Here is a 20,444-nt window from a genome sequence, read left to right as displayed (position 1 = left end):
CTCAAGCAATCCTTCTGCCTCAGCCTCCCAAGTAGTTGGGACTACAGGCATGCGCCACCATGCCCAGCTAATTTTTTCTATATATTTTTAGTTGGCCAGCTAATTTCTTTCTATTTTTAGTAGAGACAGGGTATTGCTCTTGCTCAGGCTGGTCTCAAACTTCTGAGCTCAAATGATCTAGCCGCCTCAGCCTCCCAGAGTGCTAGGATTGCAGGCGTGAGCCACCACGCCCGATCTGCATCTTTATTTTCAATGCTCTCTCTTCAAATAAGTTCTTTGAATTTTCAAATTGTAGTCAAACATAAACTTCTGATTTGTTTAAAGTTTGATTTAGCATCAGTACCATATGAAGATTTGATGGGGAAGGAAAGAATGGAGGAAAGTCCTCTCCTGCCCACTGTTGTTAGCATTAAAAACCTATTCTCTTAGATCATAAATGAAGTAAAGAAGGAGCCCAAGTAAATCATTTTATATAGTTTATAAACCTTAATACCAAGACAGATTTGTAGTCCTTCATGGTCTTTTACTTTGTCCAAAATTTGAAACCCTTGCACCTTTTAGTGACTGTTGACACAACTACTCTGACAAAAACGAAGTAGTTAAATTAAGTAATTTTATTGCTAGCAAGATCATCCACATTAATAAAAACTCCACTAATTCTGGGCTTTGATTTCACTGTTGTGTGGAAAAAAGAAATTTCTCAGTGGTAACCTCCTAGTCTCTCTGCTTCCACTCCCAGTCCCCTACATTCTATTCTCCTCACAAGTGTCAGAACGATCTTTTAGAATACAAAGTGGATCACTCCACTCCCCTGCTCAAAATGCTTCAATGGCCTACATGCAAGGCCCTGTTATGGTCTGGCCCTTTCTGCCTCTCCAAATTCCAATCCCTCCCACCACTTTCCCCAATTTTCTCTTCACTCCAATCACACTGGCTTTCTTACTGAGCCTTGAACAAAGGTCAAGCTTCATCCCATGTCAGGGCCTTTGCACATGTGCTTCCTCAGCCTCAAAAGCTCTTCCACCAGATACCTGCATGTCACTTCACTCAGGCTTCTGCTTAAGCAGATCTCTTAGAGAGTCTCCTCAGCCCCCTATCTAAAACTGCCTCCCAATCCCTGACCCCCTCTTCCCCATGATGCCCCACCTCTTTGCTCTGGTCTAATTTTGTTCATAGCAACTGGTGCATTTATATGTTTAGTTTACTGTCCCCCAACCACTAGAACCTTGGTTTTAATTGGGATAAATTTTATGTTCAGTGAAATGCACAGACCTTAAGTGTACAATTCAATGCATTTTGATAACTATACGTTTGTATTTTTAACAATCATGTAAATACAGAAATATAGAAAATTTTCATCACCCCAGAAAATTGATTCACAAAGCACATACTTTTAATCACTCAACAACACTGCCTCATTGTCTCCAAAAAGCTGGTAATGATAGTTTAAGTGTTTTCCTAACTTGAAAGGCAGCATTTTTGCTGTTTTAAATTATAAGAAAATTCTAACTTAAACTATCAGGGGTATGTTATTCCAAAGCTCTCCCAAAACCCACTGGTCAGACTTTTAACAACAAAAAGCATCTGAGTTATCCTCCAAACAACTGTTAAAGTATATAATGTCACTAAGAACACCTTCCATTATATCCAAATAATTACTGTCAGAAGCAAATGCAGGGTAACAGAATTTAACTTTTCAGGCAATACTATTTCGGACCTGCAAAATATCACCTTCATATATAATTTCTACTCCCAAGCTGTTACTATTCACAAATCACGTACTTTAAATAATTTCTATAAATTAGTGAATCACTATCATATGCTGAAGCACTGACATACATTTTAACAAGGACAACACAGAATCTTAAAACAAGATTCAAGCTATTATATATCAGGGATATTTATTTCTAACTATACATTTAGGAAATATTAACTCAAATAGGCTGGACATGGTTGTTCATGCCTGTAATCCTAGAACTCTGGGAGGCCAAGGCAGGAGGATCACTTGAAGCCAAGAGTTTGAAACCAGCCTGAGCAAGAGCAAGACCCCATCTCTACTAAAAATAGAAAAAAACAGGCAGTTGTGGTGGTGCTTGACTATAGTCCCAGCTACTTAGGAGGCTGAGGTAGGAGGATTGCTTGAGCCCAGGAGTTTGAGGTTGCAGTAAGCTACGATGACACCACTGCACTCTAGCCTGGGTGACAGAGCAAGACTCTGTCTCAAAAAATAAATAAATAAATAAATCATTATAATCAACTATTTCACATTTGAGGATTTCAGAAAACAACTTGCTTATAGAAATCCTTCAGCAACTCTTTTAATACCTGAGTTGTATTTAGTGCTGTGTTCACATTTTTAATAGCTTCTTCAAAATTCTCTTCATCTTCCAGAGCCCCATTTTCATTCTTTAAAATTCCTATTAAAATAGGAAATGGTTAGCAAACAAATGCCCTTTTCTTCTCACTCCCCTATTCCCCCAACATTATAGAAATAACTTTGTCAGATTCTGCAGGGAAGATCAGTATAATAAACCTTAAGAAGAAGCATGGTTTATTGTTAGTTCTTCTTAAAACTATACAAGGAGTGGCTCCTTAACCTCACCAGAGGAAAAGTAAAATAAAAGCTTATGATGGCATCATCTGACAAAGTTGTTAACAGAAATTCAATAAACATTTGCTTTAAGCAATTTGCTTTTCAAACTTTATACAATACTTAATCACATCCCATAATATTACCTTGTCTAATCAAATCTCTGAAGTCCTCTTTTTCTTTATACGTTTTAGGTATTCGTCCATTTGTCTAAATTGGTTAAAAATTTTAAAAATCTAGTTATAAAAACTCAAAATATGGAAATTGAGAGTCCAAAGTTTCCCCCATTCACTACCTGAGATTTCATCAACAAATATATACCTAAGTCAAATCTGAGGCTCACCCGACAGAATACAGAAACCGCGGGCCATTTATCTACATTCATTCCCCACTTCCAGTTTCATCATGACATTTATTCAAATTTCATTTTATTAATAAAAATGCCAGTATAAAAAGAGGAACTGCTAGCTGTAAATTTTAAAAGTATCCATTTACCGTACAACCCTATAAGGAAAAAATTATTTTCCCATTGCCCTCCAAGGAAATCTTTAGTAATAAATTGAAAACACAGTCACATACAGAATTTCTTTTTTAGAAAAGGACATACTTCACTATACCACTGGGCTAAATATTTAGCTACGATCACAATCCATGGAGTATGGCTATGGTCCTAAAAATGAGAGACAAATCAAAGAAAATGTCAGTATTAGTTAATTCTTCACTATATCATCTCATTTTCAACAAATTCAATAATATTTATGATCATCTCTTAATATATGCAGAATAATGAATAGAAGAAAATGAACTAGGCTAATAAAAACTGTTTTATAAATTTTTCTAGAGGCAGTGTCCAATTTAATCCTGATATATCAAGTTTATACTATAACTGTCCCGACTTTACCAGCAAGACGACAGTCTCAAAGACTGCCACCCAGAAACATAGCTTGAATCTCTTGATTTCAGATACCAATCTTAGAGTAAAAAAGATCCTGTCTGTGTTTTCTGATGAACCAAATAAGCATCTGGTTTTTAACTAACACTAAGTGGGGAAAAATACATATACTCTTTAAATTATATAGTCTATTATAAATATTACTTGTATAACGAAATACACAATTGCCTTGGTAATTTCCAAACATTAAAAACAGATTTCAAGAGGAATCAATTTTTATAAACACCCCAAATTCAAACTATTTTTAAAAGTACATCTATTTGTTTAGAAAATGGCCATAAACAGAGCTTCTGGGATATGTTAATGTCCAATTTCTTGACCTGCATCATGATTATACAGATATGTTCAGTATATGTACTTTCCTTCAATAAAGTTTTTTTCTTTAACTTTGGGGGAAAATTTATTAAAAATAAATAAGGTAAAATGTTTTTACTATGTAATATGGATGACAGGATATGGAGGTTTATAGTATTTTCTCATTTTGGTATAATTCAAAAACCTTAGGTTAAAAAAATGTTTTACATCTATCTATAAATGTAAGGTTACACACACTACAAACCTTTTTTTCCATACGATCCAAATCATAGGACTGAAAATGTTCTCTCAATTCAGGAAATGGCTTATCTAGTCGTAGATCCTCTAACGCATTATCTGGATGAGATTCTATTACTGTGAAACAAATAATTCCAAAAGATAAACTTAATTCTTTAGCAATACTGCTGGCAATACACTACTTAATAGTAGCTTAGGAAATGGTGGTACCTCAGGCAGAGAAAATCTTTAATTTTTTTTTTTTTTTTTTTTTTTTAAGACAGAGTCTCACTCTGTTGCCCGGGCTAGTGCCGTGGCGTCAGCCTAGCTCACAGCAACCTCAAACTCCTGGGCTCAAGCAATCCTTCTGCCTCAGTCTCCCAAGTAGCTGGGACTACAGGCATGCGCTACCATGCCCGGCTAATTTTTTCTATATATATTTTTAGCTGTCCAGCTAATTTCCTTCTATTTTTCTTTTTTTTTTTTTTAGTAGACACGGGGTCTCAAACTGGTCTCGAACTCCTGAGCTCAAACTATCTGCACGCCTCAGCCTTCCAGGGTGCTAGGATTACAGGCGTGAGCCACCGTGCCCGGCCTCTTTAATTTTTAAATGGGCACAGAGCCTATAGGTTTGTTTTCCCCACTGTATTATTAAGGGATAATTTACACATAGTAAAATGCACAAATCTTAAGTGGACTATAAGTTTTAGTAAAACTTTAGAACAGAATTTGTTCCTATAATTGGAAAAGCTCACAATTGACAAAGTGTATATACAGATAACAACTAACAACCCACCCTTCCTCCTCTTGTAGTCTTCAACAGACAACATTCTGTCTACTTCAGTTTCCTCCCTAGAACCCTGATGGTCATCCTTGACTTTCTGATTCCTTGGCCCCAACATGAGTCACTCCTCACTTCCTAATCTCACTCTGTACACTGCTCTCTACATGGGGAAGTATGGGAGAGTGCACAATTTCAGTGAGAAATTAGAGCTAGGCCCAGTTCTGTCACTTACTAACTAGGTGACCTTAGGCAAATAACTTAATCTCTCTGCCTCAGCATCACCTGTAAGAGCAGATGTAATAGTATCCACAGGTTGAGTATCTTTTATCTGAATGCTTAGGACCAGAAGTGTTTTGGATTTTGGTTTTTTCAGATTTTGCAATATTTGAAGAATACTCTGGGTAGCAGGTACGGATATCCTGGATCAAGTTCAGACTCACTCTAACTTCCCACACCTACAGTCCTCTACAAAAGTGGCTAATCATTAAAGTTTAACATTCAATTCCATTGAGAATACTGCATTAAGTTAACTAATATGGTTTTAAGATTTTCAATTTGAAATACAAAGATAAAGAATGTTCTGGCTAACTCTTAGTCAAAAATTTTGTTAACCAGAATACTCCACTCTCTGAATATTAATGTTACCCAAGATTTAGCTTTAATACAGGACACAGTGTAAAAACACAGACTTCTAAATGCATACCAGTTGAGCAACCCTAATCCAAAAATAGGCAATCTAAAATGCCCCAATGAGTATTTCCTTTGAACCACATGTCAATGCTCAAAAAGTTTTGGATTGTGGAGCATTTCTGATTTCAGATTTTTGGATTAGGGATGCTCAGCCTATACCTTATAAAGTTTTTAGAAAGAGTAAATAAAATAATAAACATAAAGGCAGGTACATAGCTAGCAATGTTAACCTTCATTATTATCTGCCCCCTCTCCCTCAAGTTAGAGGCTCTGTCTCTCTCTCACTTAGACCACTGGAAATTTTCTAACAGCAACCCCTACCTCCAATCTTTGCCCTATTAAATCCATTCATTCTCCACTCAACTTCAGAGTGACCCACTTGAAATAAAATTTTTACCCTGTCACTCTCCCACTTACAACTTTTAAACGCCCCACCACTGGCAGCCAGAAGTTTACCTTAACAAGCACTCCCTAACTGCCCACACAGATACTACTCCTCAGTGACGCTACCAATGCCAATGGCTACCTTGCCCTAGAAGAGTGCCTGACTCATAGTTGGCACAAAATAAATACTTTCTTGAGTAAATAAAGACCACTGTATGAGTTCTGAAAGAAAATTTTATGATGCTCTAAAATTTTGTAAGTAAAGGGCTGATAACAACCTTGAGCTGATGCAGGTCTGCCTATTTATGACTTTGGTCTCCTATAACAGTTTCTTTGGGAAAAGTAGTTAGGTAAATGCCTTGCTTACTGTGTGAAACTGCACCTGACCTACGGAATCTAAAGCCTGCGTGAGAATGGGATAAAAGATTGGTAGGGAAAAAGGTGACTTCTATGGGTCAAGGTGACCCAGCTCACTCCTGTGGCAGCCACACAAGCCCTATGTGTGTTAAGAACAAAAAAAGCTAGGTACTTGCAAAGATGCCAGGTCTCCTAATAAGACAAAGCTGTACCTGTTGTATCTCCTGCTTTGTATCCTTCTATAATGCTATATAAAGGAAACAGTAGATTAAAACCTATTCTTCAGTCTGATTATCACTTTGAATCATAACCAGAGATGTGCTGCCATAAATTTACTTTGTAATTTAAAATTGACTTTCTAAATTGTCAAGTTTCTAAAATTGTAGTGAAAGCAACCAATAGTAAGCCCATATGCTCAATAATTTTACCTGAATGTTCTTTTATAATGATCCTCATATAACCAACTAATCCATATGTCCTACAGATCAAGAGAGGGATTTGGGAATTCCACAGGACATCTGCTAAACGTAGTAATGTACTGTAAAAAAAAAAAAGCAAAATAAATAAGAACATAAACAATGGAAATATGCCAAACATGAAACATGCTAAACATGAAAATGTCTTAAAATAAAGCAAATGTCTTACTAAATAATAAATGCAAAGATATATCCACTGCATTTACATAAGCAGGTCAAGAATACACTGAAAACCAAGCAATTCCACAAGGCTGTAGTCTCAAAGAAAGTATACCTTTTGGACTAGAGGGACATGAAACTCTATAGTCTGTTGTTTAAGGCAGAATTTTAATGAAAGACACTATTTAAACATTTCCATGATAAAGAAAAATATTTACAAGACCCATGTATACAACCCCAAATAATTCCTATAATCAATTCTAACTAGTTTTTAATCACTAAAAAATAACCAATGTTCAGTTTAACTGCTCTTAATACATTCAAAAAAGTTTCACACCTCTGTATTTTTCTCTTCCCCATCTTTTCAAAGCTAGAAGATGTATAAGAGATTCAAATTAAAGGTTTCCATAAAATTTAAGAATTTTAAAACCGTATCTTAGTGCAGAGAAAATAAAACTATGCAAATCTAAAATTGAAATAAAAACATATTAACATAAAAATTTACCTTTCAGGAAGCTGAGTTGCAACCACAACAGTAAACCTACAGAAAAATGAAGGATCATTGTCTAGAAGGTTTTCTGGACTCTAAATAGGACAGGGGAAAAAAATCCAACAATTTCACAATCACATTAAACATGGCAGAAATAGTTAAGATATTTTAGAACAAATGAGGCAACAAATTCAACTCCGACTAAACATAAATGATACAAAGATTCAAATTCTAAATTTCTAGGACCTTATTAAAAAATTTTATTTCAGCACAGACATAATAATGTGTATACATATATACCTCTTCCACAAAACTTCCAGAGACATCGTAATTTAATTCTTGTAAGAATTCCATGGCAGCTTGAGCTCGGTTCTTTTTAAAAACAAAGCATTTAACTTGAATTAGAAAAAACTTGGTCACAACATAATTCTACAATTTACAGATCAGGCAAACACATTGTAAAAGTATCCAAACTTCATACAACTCTGCTTCCCGAAGTGTTTAAACAAAGACTCAACCAGAATATTACTTAAAGCTAAACCATTATTATGCAGAGTTATTAAATGACCACATTATTTGCATGCTACTTTTCTGATTAGGCAAATGACCAAAAAACTCTGGGTAGCAGGCAGGGATATCCTGGATCAAGTTCAGACTCACTCTAACCTCCCACATCTGCAATCCTGTACAAGAGTGGTTAATCATTAAAGTAACATTCAATTCCATTGGGAACATTGCATTAAGTTAAGGAATATGGTTTTAAGATTTTCTATTTGAAATACAAAGATAAATAATGTTCTGGCAAACTCTTTGTTAAAAATTTTGTTAACCAGAAAACTCCACTCTCTGAATATTAATGTTACCCAAGATTTAGCTTTAATACAGGAGGCCGAGGCCGGAGGATTGCTTGAGCTCAGGAGTTCAAAACCAACCTGACCAAGAGCAAATCCTGTTTCTACTAAAAAATAGAAAAAATTACCCAGGCAGCTAAAAATAGAAAACAAAAATTAGCTGGGCATGGTGTCACATTCCTGTAGTCCCAGCTACTGGGGAGGCTGAGGCAGAAGGATCGCTTGAGCCCAGGAGTTTGAGGTTGCTGTGAGCTAGGCTGACGCCACAGCACTCTAGCCTAGATGACAGAGTGAGACTTCTCCAAAAAAAAAAAAAAAATACAGGATACAATGTAAATACACAGACTTGTAAAGACTTAAACTACTAAACATATAAAGATTTGCAAGGTTAGAAAAATTAGTTAACTTTTTTCTCTGAGAAATAACAAGATCTTTTAAAGTCAAAGCGTTTTTACAACTATTATGTACCCATAATAATTTTTAAAAAATAAAGTCAAAGCTTCTCAAGCAATCAAATACAGTGACATCACTAGATGCTCATACACGACTATATTCTATAAGAAAATGATTATTTACCTTGCCAATACTGCTTCTGTGAAGGAAGAAACTAAAGCAGACAGAATAAAAAAAAATTAAGATTTAACTCTAAAGGAAAAGTTGTTTATAATGGCATGTATATTTCATTCATACTACAAAACAAAATATATTTGATTATAGATTGTAATAGTCTTCCTGGAGGAAGAAAATCAGATGAAACTTATAAACAAAGATAGGCTAATTGGCCAGGTGCAGTGACTCATGCCTGCAATTCTAGCACTTTAGGAGGTTGAGACAGATCGCTTGAGGTCAGAAGTTTGAGACCAACCTGGGCAACATAGTGAGACCCCGTCTACAGAAAACATTAAAAAAAAATAGGCTAATAAATCAACGTTTCCCAAAGTATACAAGATGTTGACAGAAAAAGGTGCCTTGGCCAAAAACAGTTAGGGAAATACCATATGCTATATTTCTCTTTTGGAAATTTATAATATAAATAATATATATGATATTAAAGTTTTATGGCAAAGAAATTTTAACTTCATTTGACATATTCCCAAACTCATTTGATCACTGGCCCATTGAACAGCTACTAACATTCCCTAGAACCAGTGTTCCATGAACAACCCTTGCTGTATTGAACCATTTATCTTTGCAGGTAACTATAACAGATGTACCCAGGCTTCCTCCTGCACATACCCTCAACATATCCTGAGGCCCAGGTATGAGGCTCCTGATCAGAGTCAGGGTGCCATTTTTCAGCACAAGATCACTGGGCTCCATAAAAAGAAACCTTATTCTTATCACATCCTGCTCTAACCAGCCAAATAAACAAAGATAACAAATCTTTCTCTTGATAGATATCAATAAAAGGCCTGTGTTATGGATAGCAGAAACTTGTACTACCGAAAAACAGATATCAAAACTAAATATGAACTAAATTCTGGCTTTCCTTATATTTACTCATTGTTGTTGTTTACTGACACATACAATGAGAGATCCCAGATTCCAAGTCCCTGAAAAGGTGAGCTTCAAATCCAAATTTGGGAATGCTCTCAAAGTCTAAATATGATAAACGTTAAAGAAGAATACATAGGTCATCTTTAAAACAGCATCTTCACAGAGGCAGTACAGAAAGAGATATACCAGGGCTAAGCTTAAAAGAGACTACAAATAAAAGGTATTGTTTTTATTATTCTTGTAATTCAAAAATACAATTATTGTTAATTATATACTAACACCTAGGAATCAATGCAAGGGTTTAGAAAGTGTCCAGATTTCACAAATGAAGGAATGACTATTCCTTTGTATTAATAACAATTAAGACAGTAACGATAAAGTACCTTTTATTAACAGCCTATTTGCCAGATGCTGTGCTAGCATTTTACCTATATAAACTCATTTCCTTCTCACCATAATCCCAAATACAAAGATGATATCCATCAGACAGTCAAGTCACCCTGACTGAGGTGAAGCTAGGATGCAAGACTTGCCCTCCCATGACAGTGCACTGCCTTCCCTAACATGTATATATTTGAAAAGAATAAAACATACTTATTTCCAGCATCTTCTCCGCTGACCTGATTTCCATCAATAATTGTAAATGAACCAATACCTGGGAGACAAAAGAGTCAGTCAAGAATATGTATTTCTAGGGAAAAACCTTAAAGAAGTAAATTTAGAACACAACCAAAAAACTACATTACCTGGTAGTACCAAGTTTTTAAGAATTTCAGTTCCTGTGGCCGTTGCATTTATTAGGCAAACATGAGCAGATTCTAAGGCTTCTTGCCCATGATCACCCCACAACCTACAAAACAAGACACAAATTCAACATTTTCAAAACTTTCATGAAAATACAACTTTCTTATTTGAACAGTAATCTTTCAAGTGTTTTTGCATAGATGTGATAACCATAGCAAACATGGGATACAGGCACAGATGTTATTGTAGGGACTGCACAGGGAAGTAAGCCAAGACTCAGACAGGCTGATGTTCTGCATGGTTGGGGGGCCCAGGATAGGGTCAAATCCAAACTAGAAACTTGGTCATCTTGCTCTTTATCCATTCATTACTCTTTCAAACCAGACAACTTACAGAACACAAAGTCTTTAGATATACTCATTAACATTAAAGAAGTGTCTTGGACTTAAAACCTCATCTGTTCTCTATATCATTTCTTCTTAAGTTATACGGATCCAGTGCATTTAAGATCTTGACATAGGGCTTATCACTGTGACATCTGCAACAGTGAACAAAAGCTTTACAAAAAAAAAGATTCACATCAACTTCTACAGGAGTGCTTTAAAATCTAACACCAATGAACATTCTAAAAGCATGATTAACAGATACATACATTAACACAAAGATGTAGTAAGAATTAGAATGTCTATTATAAACTGATTCACACTGGCATATTAACAGGGCAAGGTAGATGATCAGACACGTATCATGGCATCTGGGCCAATCTGGTTACCTTCACTCAGAAAACCTATTAACTAATTTATCTTTTCTTGTCAGTATAAGAAGTATAGCAGGAGCTCATATCATTAGAGAATTGCCATAGTCCGATAGGTATTAGCAGCCCAGAGAACTGATCGACTTTAATGTGACTTCCTTGTCATCTGATCTAAAGCAGATTATCCCTTATTGAGTAGCCAGTATGTCCTCCTGAACACATCACAAGCAACTGCCTCATTTGGTTCTTTTATTTCCTAAGCACGTATCTCTCCATTCCACTATAAGCTCCCTAAGAGCCCAGACCACCCCCTACATTCACCACTGGAGCCCCAGTGCCTGGCACAGTGCCTTCCGTATGGTAGGTGATCACTAACCAGCTGTCAAATAAATGGAGGAGGAGCCTGAAAGAACCAGATGGACGATAAGCATCTATTTTTCCATGAAAGTGGGACACACAGAAGACACCTGACATATATGGTTGATAAATGCTAATGCTTGAGTAGTTAAAGACTGAATTTAAGAATACTGGTACACCTCAAGCCAAGGCACTGTGGCATTGCCTATTATCCCAACTACTTGGCAGGCTGAGGCAGGAGGATTGCTTGAGCCCAGGAGTTCAAGGCTGCAGTGCACTATGATCATACATGTGAACAGCCATTGCACTCCAGCCTGGGCAACATATCAAGACCTCCCAACTCCAAAAAAAAAAAAACCAAAAGAATATTGGTGCATCTCTAGGTAACATGTTTCAAGAAGAGGCCAAACAAGAAATCAATCCTCTCTACTCTGTTGCTGGCTTAACTAATGAAAGCCAGGGCCTTGCTGAGTGTTGCCTGGCCAAACAACTTTGCCTCTAACTCCTTCCCTCTAGCACTTCAAAACCAGTAACCAGTTCCCACTATGAAAGGTTAAGTTTGGTCCTTAAATGGAATGGACTCAGCAAAAATCCTCTTTTGTTACATTTTCTTACTAACCTCAATTATCATCTCAGTTCTGTCACATATGGCTATATCTGCATTCAAAACAAAAGAACTCCAAGAATTTACAAGAAAATTTAAATTGGGCATAAGGGCTCTGTCACCTTGTTTCTTTCCCTGAAAGTTTGGAAGCAGAGTAACGTGACTGAGTACCAGCTCTTAAAAAGCCAGAAGTTACTGAGTTTACATCCTGGCTCAAAAACATGGAGCACTCTGGGCAAGTTAACTAACTTCTCCAAGACTCAGTTTCCCCACGTGTAAAACAGAGGACATGGTTGCCTTCAAGAGTGCTCTCAGAATTGAGTGCCTAAACCCCCCCAATATATCACTAAGCTGCTGGTGCAAATGGATGTTCCAGTCCTTAGGGGCATACTATAATTTCTCTTGTCTTAGAAGCTCCAGGAAAGAGGGAAGCCAAGGAATTTTGCTACCTCCATTGCCTCAACACATAGACGATGCTCAATAAAGTGCAAGGTAACAAGGCAAGGGTGGGGAAATAGCCAAGGACCGGTCTGACGGTTTAGGCCTGCACTGTCCATTAAGGTCGCCTCTAGCCACATGTGGCTACTACGCACTAGATATGAGGCTAGTCTTAATTGAGATGTGCTATAAGTGTAAAATACCGTATCTCTAAGACAGTATGAAAAAGAAAGTAAATTATCTCAATAACTTTTTATATTGATTACGTGTCGAAATAGTAATATTTTGCACACACTGGATTAAATAAATCATATTATAAAATTAATTTCACCTGTTTTCTTTTTAAATTTTAAATGCGGCCACTATAAAATTTGTAATTATATGTGCTGCTCACATGAGACAAGCATCACCTTACTATTGGACAGCGCTGGCTGACAACAATGCCTAACACTCGGTGCCGCTCTCGGCGGCCAGGATGGGGTCCTCCCGATCCTCCCCATTTTGCAAAACGAGGAGCCCCAGTGCAGCGAGGAGGGGCCGGTAGCCGCCCCGGCGACCCGGCTGATGCTGGGGGACCGCGCCCCTCGGAGGAAGGGGGGTCCTGGCCCTCGCGGAGCACCCCGGCCCCTGGCGGGAGACGACAGCGCCAGGTCCCCGCGCCCCGCACGGCCCGGCCCGGCCTGCGGGAGGCCTGAGGAAGGCCCGACCGCGCGACCGGTCTAGTTAGAATTGATTATAGGAATTAGGCCCGGCCGGAACGCAGAGAAGCCCGGCGGCCCGCCCTCGGCTCGGTGAGCCCCAGCTCACCTCAGCTGCCGGTCATACTTCTGCTCCTTGAGCAGCTTCCCCGGCTGCGCCATAGCTGCGCCCGCCGCGCGGAGAACAGCAGAGCTCCCACCCAGCGCCGCCACCAGCTCCACACGCACGCAAGCGCACTGGGCGCTCCGCCGCCGCCACCGCCTCCTGCGCCCGCCCGTAGGGGGCGCCGCCGCTGCACTGCGCACGCGTCAGTGGCAGGCCCGGGCGTGCGCGGCGCCGCGGGGAGCCGGGCTGGAATTGGCGGCCCGGGCTGCCGATTCCCCAGCCCTGCTAGCCTGCGAGTTCGTCCCTCAGTCCGTGCAGTAACTGTGAGACTCGAGCTTGGGAATCAGGCAGACTTGGATTTTAACCACTTGTTGTGAGATCTGCCCTTTACCTCGCAAATCTGCACTTGCGCACCTGTGCAATGGGGATAAATGGGTCTCGGTCACAGGGGTCTTTTAGCCTTAAATGAGATCTTGAATGAATACACGGGGCCAGACTCACACAAAATCTTGTATAAATAATAACTCATTATGATGATCGTTATTTTTCATTCATTTTTTTCCATCCTCTCATCAAAAGCCCCCACTAAGGGCCTGTTTTGAGCCGCAAAGCTAGCTGCTCCCCGGCCCTGTTCCTGAAGACGTCACAGTCTTGCGAGAGGAGAGAGGAATAGTAAACAAGCACTTACCAGACAGTGTGGCCTTCCTCTAGATAGAGGGAAGCAGGGGCGGGGCACGGAAGAACCTTACCCACTCCCCCTCTCCAGGAATGTTTCATGTGGTGTGGGGATGCAAGAGTGTTTTAAGCCGGGGAATAGCAGGTACCATCACTAGGAGGCAGGGAAGTCATGGCAGGCCACAGGTGCTAGACAGTTTGATCAGGTGAAGTATAGGAAATGGTCAGGGGAGGTTGCAGAGCAGGGGTGGGGGTGTGAGGACTGTGAGCACAGAAGCAAGGAGGAATTTAAAGTCCTTCACTTCCTGGAAAGAGCCCCTGACCTGTGGGGATGGGTGCCAAGGAAAGAAGTTACCCCATGAGGAAGAGAGATGGGGGCCCTGGGGACCAGGTGACCAGCTGGGAGGGCGGTGAGGATTCCTTCCCCTGAATCTCCCGGACCCTACAGGCACCTTCAGGTTAATGATCGCCTGAAGTAAGGGGAAAATGAGCACAGATCACCACCTTCAATGTCATAGCATGGGGACAAGGGAGGGGGCACAGTTTGATGGTCATGATGCAGGAATGATGAATGCAATTCCCCCCGGGTGCTATCTCCAGGACCAGGGTGGGGGCACACCCTCCCACGCCTTCCCAGCTCCCATGGAACATAACTAATGGGAAATAGAGGCATGATGCTTTCCCACCTCATCCTGTGTTTATGCTGTCACATTTCCTTCTCCAGTTGGACAGGTGAAATATAAGGGATAATAAAATACGCCCAGGGAATACAGGAAGGTCAAAAGGTGGCAGGTGAGAGTTCATTGCTTAGCCTCTCATGTTGTGGACTACGTGAAAGGAAACATTCCCAAATTTGGTGAGGGGTGGTGGGGGGAGTCATACTGCCTGTATAATTTTGAAAAAGTTGTGTTGGTGGTGTCTGTAAAAAGATACCTCAGTATATTAATTTCCTAGGACTGCCATAACAAAGAACCACAAACTGGGTGGCTTAAAACAAGAGAAATTTATTGTCTTACAATTCTGGAAGCTGGAAATCTGAAACCAAAGACTGTGCTCCTGAAACCAGTAGGAGAGAATCCTCCCTTACCTCTTCCTAGCTCCTGGTGGTTTGCAGGCAATCAGCTATAGGACTTTGATCTCTGCCTCCATTGTCACATGGCATTCTCCATTTATGTCTCTGTGTCTCTTCTCTCAAGAACATGAGGCTCATTGGATCAAAGCTCACCCTAATGATCTCGTCTTGACTTGATTACACCTGCAAAAGCCCTATTTCCAAATATGATCACATTCACAGGTACTAGGTGGTTAGGACTTCAATAACCTCTAGGCAGGATATATTTCAACCCATAAAAGCATGTTAAGGTGCCTGTGCTGGAGCAGTGCAAGCTGATCACACACAAGCCCTGCCATCAAGGAACTCAGGGCCCCTTCGTAAGTTTTTCCTATTGTGGAAGGCAGAAGACCAAAGGTATCAGACCAGGAAGCCATGGCCTAATGGATTTAGGCCATTGGTTTTCAAAGTGTAGTCCTGGACCAGCAACATCACCATCACTTGAAAACTTGTTAGAAATGCAAATTCTTGGGCCCTATCCCAGACTTGCTGAATCAGAAACTCTGGAGTGAGGTCCAGGAAACTGTTTTAACAAGCCTTCCAGGTGATTCTGATACATGCTCAGGTTTGAGAACCACTGACCTAGGCCAACCTCCCACTGAATAGGTGGGAAAACTGGGCCCCCTAACCACAATCCTACCCTGGTTTACTGAGCACTTACTACATGCCAGGCAGGCCCTTGATGTGCATCAGCTCTTGTGCTCGCAACCACCGAATGCAAGATACTGCTGCTAACCCTATTTTACAGAGAGCAGAGGCTTGGAGAGGAGAGTGAAGTACCAAAAATTAAGAGGTGGTACAGGGATTAGAAACAAGTACCCCAAACAGATGGGCCAGGCCCCAGCTAAGGTCTGTTATTTTATCCATCTTAGTTGGTCTCAGCCTGGGCAGACTGGATTTTGGGGATCCCAGGAATTTTGGGGCTAGCCCTACCCCAGTAGAAATTATAATCTGTGGGAGACCAGCCAGGAAGAATGAGTCACAACTCAGGACACCTTCCCAAGGCCTCGGCCACTAGCTCTCCCTGTTTAACCTTGTCCATCCCATCCATCCTCACTCTGTGCTCATTGGCTAATCTCTTGCCTTTCTCCCCAACCCCACAAACTCCCTGAGGCAGCCGTGGGTCTATAATGCTCACAATTGTATCACCCATGCCTGGCCCAGCACTTGATATCTAATAAGTCTTCAATAAAGTTTGTTCAATGAAAGAATACATTTCTGAAACTATTTCCGCCATACTTTCTACATTTTAAAATACATTAGTGGCAATGTATATATCATCTGATTTGGTAACTCTACTACTAGTAATTTATTCCAAGGAAATCATCAGACACACATAATGATGTATAAATAAGGACATTCACTGCAGTGCTATTTACAATAGTGAAAATAACACATACACCAGACCAGTGTGTGAATATTAAGTGTCAAGTTCTCCAAGGAAATGTTTACCGCAGGGCATTAGAAGAAAAAAACTGGTCACAAAACTACGATCCCAATTGTTTTTTAAGTACTACTCATACAGGTTGAGCAAACCCAATCCAAAAATCCAAACTCCAAAATGCTCCGAAATCTGAAACTTTCTGGGCACTGACAGGATACCACACAGATAGCTGAGATAGTGACACCTTTGCTTTCTGATGGTTCAAATTACACAAACTTTGTTTCATGCACAAAAATGTTTAAAATATTATATAAAATTACCTTTAGGCTATGTGTATAAGGAGTATATGAAACATCAATGAATTTCATTCTTAGATTTGGGTCCCATCCCCAAGATATCTCATTATGTATATGCAAATATTCTAAAATCTGAAAAAGTCTGAAATCCAAAACACTTCTGGTCCCAGGAATTTCAGATAAGGGGTACTCAACTTGTATCAGATAAGCCTGGCAGGACAGTCACTCAAATGTTAACAGTGGTGATCCTTCAGTAGTGATGTGGCCAGTGATTTTAATTTTCTTCCATATGCTTTTTTGATTCTTCCAAATTTTTTTGCAATGAATAGGTGTCACTACAATAATGGGAAAAGGAATGGTTGAGGTTTTAAATGTACCCAACAAGCTAAGAAAAAGAGGAAAAAGCAGGGGTCCTAGGGTCTGAGGCATGTATCCTTGGTACCAGGAATCTTATGGACGTCCCCTCATCTGACCACCTACTAGCCTGCTACACTCTCTATTCCCATCCTATAGATGGAAAAAAGCCAACTCAGACTCAGAGAGGTGAAGCAACTTGCCCCAGGTCACACAACCAGTGATGCTGGGAACCAACCCCAGGTCTTTCTGGGTCCACAGCCCAGGTTCATTCCATCCTACTGCATGTACACACACACGCACACACTTGGAATGGAAATCTTTTTAAAAATACAAAGAACAGGGCCTCTAGACTGGCCAACTGGCCCTGTACATAACATATAGTGAGAAAGAGGCATGATTCTGCCTGTTGGTGCATCATTGGATGTCTGTGGTTTCAAAGCATGCGCACAGGAGTCCCCATGAGGTGGGCAGGGCAGGAACAATCTCTTCATCACCTTGCTGTAGAGCAAACCGCACTGTCTCATCAAGAAGGGAAGTGAAGCCTGGCAAGGTTGTTGGATGAATGCAGCAGGCATGGCTTAGCAAACTGCTCACACCCTCCTCCCCCAGCCTTCCTTAGACTCCCCAGAACCCCCATTCTCCCTTCCCCCAGAAGTAGTGAAAACCAGGAGCCAGTGACGCCAGTGAGACCAAAGAGGAAACTCTCAAGCAGAGCAATCAATTCAGCTTGAAAGACAGCATGTAACTGAGACTGGAGGCGCCTGAATCAGGGCATAGGCTCCCCCAAGTTGACCTGAGTGGGCTGCTGGGGCAACTGGGGCTTCACCTGAGAAAGGCAAACTCCATTGGCCCCTCCCTCTCGCCTGAGCTCCCAGTTCCTAGAAAAAAGAGCTTGAAGACAGCTTGCTGGAAGGAAAGAAGTGGATCACCTTTCATTTGGTTGTTAACGAGGTAATACATACTTAAATTCTTTCAAAAGGTACAAAGGAGTAGCAGTAAAAAGTGTCCTTTCCACCCCTATTCCACATCCTCACCCACCCTTCCTGTCTGGTCTCCGTCCCCTCCCAGGAGGTAAACACTCTGCCTAGCTTCTCTTAAGTCCTTCCAGAGAAGACTTGCATATGCAAATGAGAATCAAATTAAAAATCCACTTCCTCCCCTTCCTGTAATTGCAGACTATGTTGAACAATGGACCCAGCAGTCCCAGGCTTTCATCCTTGCTCAGTCACTCACTGTGCACCCTGGAGCCCATCAGTCAACCTCTCTGGGCCTGGTTTCTCTCATCTGTAAAATGGGGTAAACCCGCCCTGCAGGGTTGCTGTGTGGATGAATCTGGATGCAAAACTATATAAAGAATTCCAATGTTATTTTTTAAGTACTATAAATAAATACAGAAAAGGTCTGAGTCGCTGTGAGGAGGAAGTGGGTCAATGGAGGTCAAGCCATCCTCAGATCCCTAAAGGTGTTGCAGCTCCCCCAGCAGAAGGGTGGCTGGCTCTTCTGGGAGACAGATAGAGGCCACGGGCCTCACCCAGAGGCATGTCTTTGTCTTCTTGACCTGTAGATGGCATTTCTGACTTAGAGACCTGGGGCCTTGGCTTCTCTGTCACATGCTGGTCTTTGGGGCTACCCCCTGTATCTCTGTCATGAGTCTCCTGTCCCCATCCTAAGGTCAGATTTATATTAAGGGCCCCCTCCCACTCCTGGCTCAGGGAGCATCTTCGCAGGACTGGGCTGTCACTGACATTGGCCCAGACAAACAACTGTCAATTAATTTCTCCAATTCTATCTGGGATTCAGGGCCTGGGAGAGGGAAACCGAGACAGACACAGAGATGTAGGGAAGCCAGGCAGTAGAAGGGATGGCAGATTCTTTCACAAGGTCCGCCATGAGCGAGGCCTGAAATAGTGCCCTCTGGTCATGGTCTAACACATTAACTGCCATGTGAGTTGTATTTAACTCACACCAGTTTTGAGCCCGGGGATCGTGAAGCATATGTAACTCACATATCTCTTTACCTTGGGAGCCACCTGAACTATTTTTCAAGTTGCATATAACTCACGCACAAAAAATAAAAGATAATAAATTTTTCATTAAATTAGAAAGGATCATTTTGTTTTCTAAGTTTTTATACTATTTTCATAGTAAAACACTATGGCCCCAAGGGAAAAAAAATTTTTCTAGTGCAGCAGTCAATGTGCTAAACTAGAAGACATTCTACAAATGGCTCTTCAACTCCTGTTGGGTACAGGGCCCTGGGTGGGATCATTTGTCTGTCTTTCCATCCACCCATGTGTTTGTCTTTCCAAAACTGCCTGCTGAGGCCTAGTCAGAGACAAGCCCTATCCTTGGCACAAGGCCACATCCTAAGATGAATCAGATTGGGCCAGCTGGAGCCACCGTGGGTGGAAGACAGAGGACATACCAGGTGGAGGGCACAGCAAGGACCAGGGCTTGGGGGTGGGAAAATGCTGGGCCATGGCAGGCGCTGAGGTTGAGTGCAGGGTGGAGGCCTGAGCTCCCAGCAGGTGGACTGAAGGTCATGGGAAGGCAGGGAGAGGAGGGACAAACAGCAGGCTGTGGAGGGATGGGCAAAGAGTCCATGAAGGAGGAAGCAGCAGAGAAAATAAGAGGGAGGGTGGGAGGCAGGGCCTCAGACTTGGTTCATGGGGAAGCCAGCTGGTGTCGGAGGGTCTGTCTGTCCCATGACCATTGGTTGATGGCACTCCTCCCCACACCCGCTTTGGGACTCTGGCCAAGGGTTTGGATTGCCAGCGCTATCCTCCCATCTACCTTGGGGCTCCCGGATCCCCACACTCACAGGACCCCCTTTCCCGAGCACCAAGGAAAAATGGTAAACCCATGGTGTCTAGAGTGAGACAAACTGGCTAGATGACCTTGGGGAAGTCACTTCACCTCTCTGGGCCTCAGTCCCCTACTCTGTCAAATAGGGCTACTGGAAGCACTCAACGTCGTAGGGTAGCTGGAGGGTTAGACCACAGGAAGGATCCAAAGCTTGGCCCAGCACCTGTGACAGCATCTGGCAAAAGGAGGAAGCTCCCGTTCTGGGCACTTGATGGTCAGTGTGGTTTGTAGTTTCAAGGGGACTTTCCAACCCAACTCAGGGCCCAGAGCCCAGGTCCCCGGTGGCGGCATTTA

General features: G+C 41.2%; 1 protein-coding gene across 2 annotated transcripts in view; it reads right to left on the bottom strand.

Annotated features, from left to right (window-relative positions):
- The window catches only part of NAE1 (NEDD8 activating enzyme E1 subunit 1), a 54,201-nt gene that overhangs the window by 10,776 nt on the left and 22,981 nt on the right, over window positions 1-20,444 (bottom strand). The window contains exons 1-11 of one of the 2 annotated variants that reach the window (XM_045533581.1): window positions 13,466-13,612; window positions 10,508-10,611; window positions 10,356-10,416; window positions 8,841-8,871; window positions 7,714-7,785; window positions 7,429-7,508; window positions 6,717-6,826; window positions 4,102-4,211; window positions 3,198-3,260; window positions 2,737-2,800; window positions 2,326-2,417 (exon numbers count right to left, since the gene is read on the bottom strand). In XM_045533581.1, the coding sequence (XP_045389537.1) occupies window positions 2,326-2,417; window positions 2,737-2,800; window positions 3,198-3,260; window positions 4,102-4,211; window positions 6,717-6,826; window positions 7,429-7,508; window positions 7,714-7,785; window positions 8,841-8,871; window positions 10,356-10,416; window positions 10,508-10,611; window positions 13,466-13,518 (840 nt within the window). In that variant the 5' untranslated portion in view covers window positions 13,519-13,612. Of the gene's footprint in view, window positions 1-2,325; window positions 2,418-2,736; window positions 2,801-3,197; window positions 3,261-4,101; window positions 4,212-6,716; window positions 6,827-7,428; window positions 7,509-7,713; window positions 7,786-8,840; window positions 8,872-10,355; window positions 10,417-10,507; window positions 10,612-13,465; window positions 13,613-20,444 lie in introns of those variants that run through there. The other variant, XM_045533582.1, reaches the window with a different exon arrangement.

The sequence above is a fragment of the Lemur catta genome, chromosome 20 (genome assembly GCF_020740605.2).
Source record: "Lemur catta isolate mLemCat1 chromosome 20, mLemCat1.pri, whole genome shotgun sequence".
Taxonomy (NCBI): domain Eukaryota; kingdom Metazoa; phylum Chordata; class Mammalia; order Primates; family Lemuridae; genus Lemur; species Lemur catta.
Note: the sequence above shows the minus strand (reverse complement) of the source record. Positions and strands in the feature narration are given on the sequence as shown.